This window comes from Apis dorsata, unplaced genomic scaffold (assembly GCF_000469605.1).
Source record: "Apis dorsata unplaced genomic scaffold, Apis dorsata 1.3 scaffold_429, whole genome shotgun sequence".
In the NCBI taxonomy this organism is placed as follows: Eukaryota; Metazoa; Arthropoda; class Insecta; order Hymenoptera; family Apidae; genus Apis; species Apis dorsata.
The window spans coordinates 660,096-662,825 of NW_006263682.1; the positions used below are offsets into that span (position 1 = coordinate 660,096).

At 19.0% G+C, this 2,730-nt stretch overlaps 3 protein-coding genes across 7 annotated transcripts in view; 1 reads left to right on the top strand and 2 right to left on the bottom strand.

The window, feature by feature from the left end:
* Nucleotides 1-232, bottom strand: part of LOC102675739 (1,5-anhydro-D-fructose reductase-like) — a 2,320-nt gene extending 2,088 nt beyond the window's left edge. The window contains exon 1 of the mRNA XM_006619649.2: nt 72-232. Coding sequence (XP_006619712.1) covers nt 72-140 — 69 coding nt within the window. The 5' untranslated portion in view covers nt 141-232. The remainder of the gene's footprint in view (nt 1-71) is intronic.
* Nucleotides 1-2,553, top strand: part of LOC102676193 (protein ARV1) — a 4,748-nt gene extending 2,195 nt beyond the window's left edge. Inside the window, exons 2-4 of the mRNA XM_031512403.1 lie at nt 787-944; nt 1,740-2,250; nt 2,355-2,553. Of these exons, the coding sequence (XP_031368263.1) occupies nt 792-944; nt 1,740-2,250; nt 2,355-2,470 (780 nt within the window). The 5' untranslated portion in view covers nt 787-791 and the 3' untranslated portion in view covers nt 2,471-2,553. The remainder of the gene's footprint in view (nt 1-786; nt 945-1,739; nt 2,251-2,354) is intronic.
* The window catches only part of LOC102675878 (WD repeat-containing protein 37), a 4,249-nt gene continuing 3,972 nt past the window's right edge, over nt 2,454-2,730 (bottom strand). For 4 of the 5 annotated variants that reach the window (XM_006619652.2, XM_006619651.2, XM_031512401.1 and 1 more), the window contains exon 8: nt 2,454-2,712. In XM_006619652.2, coding sequence (XP_006619715.1) covers nt 2,686-2,712 — 27 coding nt within the window. In that variant the 3' untranslated portion in view covers nt 2,454-2,685. The remainder of the gene's footprint in view (nt 2,713-2,730) is intronic. The other variant, XM_031512402.1, reaches the window with a different exon arrangement.

The window sequence follows — 2,730 nt, forward strand, 5'->3', positions numbered from 1 at the left end:
GAAAAAAAAATTATTAAAAAATTATTAAAAATATAAATATAAAAAATTGATATAAAATAGAAGAATTTTACCTGCCAAGTGCCAAAACCAATTATTGGCATTAACTCTCCATTTGGAAGCAAAATAGTATTTTTCTCCATAACGTTTATACGAAATAAACTTCGCCAGACAACTGAATGATTGTATCCATTTCCTACTTTATAAAAATGTATTTCACTTTCACTTCAAGTATGTAATCCTTGAAATAAATGTGTATTTTATTACTATTCACTTTAAATATTTTCTCTTAATAAGTGCTATAATTAAGATAAAACAAATAAATGCATTTTTACATTATATATAATTTATATATTTATATATTTATTTTTATATTATATATATTATTATATATATATAAGTTATATATTCATATATATATATATATATATATTACTATTGATATTACTATTATACAAACAATATTCAGAATATTAATATGCAACCTATCGAACTAAATTATATATTCGAACTAAATTATAATATATAATATATAAATTATATATTAACATATTCTTTTATATCATATTTCTTTATAAAGAAAATATAAAGAAAACAAAAATGAAACGATCTATCTAATTTATTGACAAAATAATATTTATAATATAATAATATAATTTTCATTTCTTCATATAATTATTCGAATATAAATTCATGAAATTTTCAAAAATTTGTAAATTTGTAAAATAAAAATAAACATTTATATATATATTTATTTAGTTTGGTATAGAAAATTATATTATTTTTTAGGTTATATGTATTTAATTGCAGATAATTTTATTAAAGAAAAAACAAAATATGAAAGAAAGATAATTGATTTAATAATGTATCGATGTGTAAATTGTGGTACTGAAATAGAAGAACTTTATAGAAAATATTCTCCAAATGTTTTAAAACTTTTAAAATGTGTATGTTATACAAATTTATTTCTTTTTTACAATTTTAAATTATATTTTAATTATATTTTATTTTTTAATTATATTTTAACCTTTTTCATTCGAAGAAAAAAATGTTATAAATCAATGAAGTATTGTCTTTAATTATTTATAAAATTCGAATACATATCAAAATGAATAGAATGCTTTATTCTTATCTGTAAAAATTACTATATTTCAAGGTTTCATTGATATATATTTATAATTTTTTATAAGTTCCAATCTCTTTTTTTATCATTTCATTTAATGTTTTTTTCAACTTCTATATATAAATAATATGTCTTTGATTTTGTGATAATGTGCAGTGTTGATAAATACATTAATATTTAATTAATAATTAAATTAATAATTATTATTAATATAATAATATAATAATATTAATAATAATTACTATTATACTAATGTTTAAATTATTAACTGTATGACAATTTTTATTGCTGTCTTTATCCTTTGATTATTTTGTATCAATAAAAATATTTATCTTGATTACTAATTTCTCATAATTATTTTATTTGTTGCTTAAATAATATCATAATGTTTTATGATTTATCAAGAATTTGCATAGATTTTCTTATATCATAAATTTTCCTGTATTATAAATTATTTTTTTATATATTAATAACAAATATTTTATTAGTAAAATTTATGACCATTGTATTTTATTTTATCTATATTCCCGAAATTTTATAAATTTTATATTATAAAATAATTTTTACACAGAAAAATATTTTCTTCTTTTAATTAGTAATTGATTTTTATTTATTTTAGGAAACATGTGGCTTCTTGGCTGATAAATATATTGAATACGATTCAGTGATAATTTTAGTTGATTTAATATTACTTAAAAGACAAGCATACAGACATTTGCTTTATAATTGCGAAATAAAACATTGTTGGAAACTAGCAATAATTCTGTGCCTTATTGAATCTTTTCGAAATTTCTTTTTATGTAACAATAATAATGAATATGTTCAATATTGGAAAACATTTCAACCTAATTTTAATCGAAATTGTAATCTTTATTTAATAATATTCAGTACCGTTTTTGCGCTCATTAGTTTTGTCTTTACTGTTATTTTTTTAACCAAATTTAAATGGTATTTTTATCCAAACAATCCAAATACATGTAGTGTGATACATCTTATGAAAGCTTTAATAATTGGTGGTTCTGGAATACTGTTGGGGCTATTAGAAATTACTTGGGGACATATTTTCCTGACACCTCATTATTTACTTATATTGGGATATATTATTCTTTGTTTACTCACAGCTTATTCAGGTAAGAAATTTCATTTTCATATATCTATGATTTATGTTAATGTATTTAAGCAGATTACATATTAATGTATTTACATTATATTAATGTATATTGTATTATTTCAGTGGTTACTAATAATGAAAAACTGGAATCCTTAATCATCTTGGGAATAGGCATGATAGTGTATAAGTGTATATCTAACTATTCTTTTACAATTTTTAAAGTTTTAGAATTAGTTTAATTATTTATTTTCAATTTTCATTTGATTTTATAATCTTACTTTAACATTACATTAAACTAAATTAAATAAATATATTTATAATGTACATATTATAACATATATATTAACATTCTTTAAGAGGTATGATACTCCATCCCAGAACTAATCTATCGAAACCACAAGAGAACAAATTACAGACACCACTATCAGCCCAAGCTACCGATGAGACCATTCTTCTATGTCCCTAAAATCAATTTTATAGGATATATATATATATATAT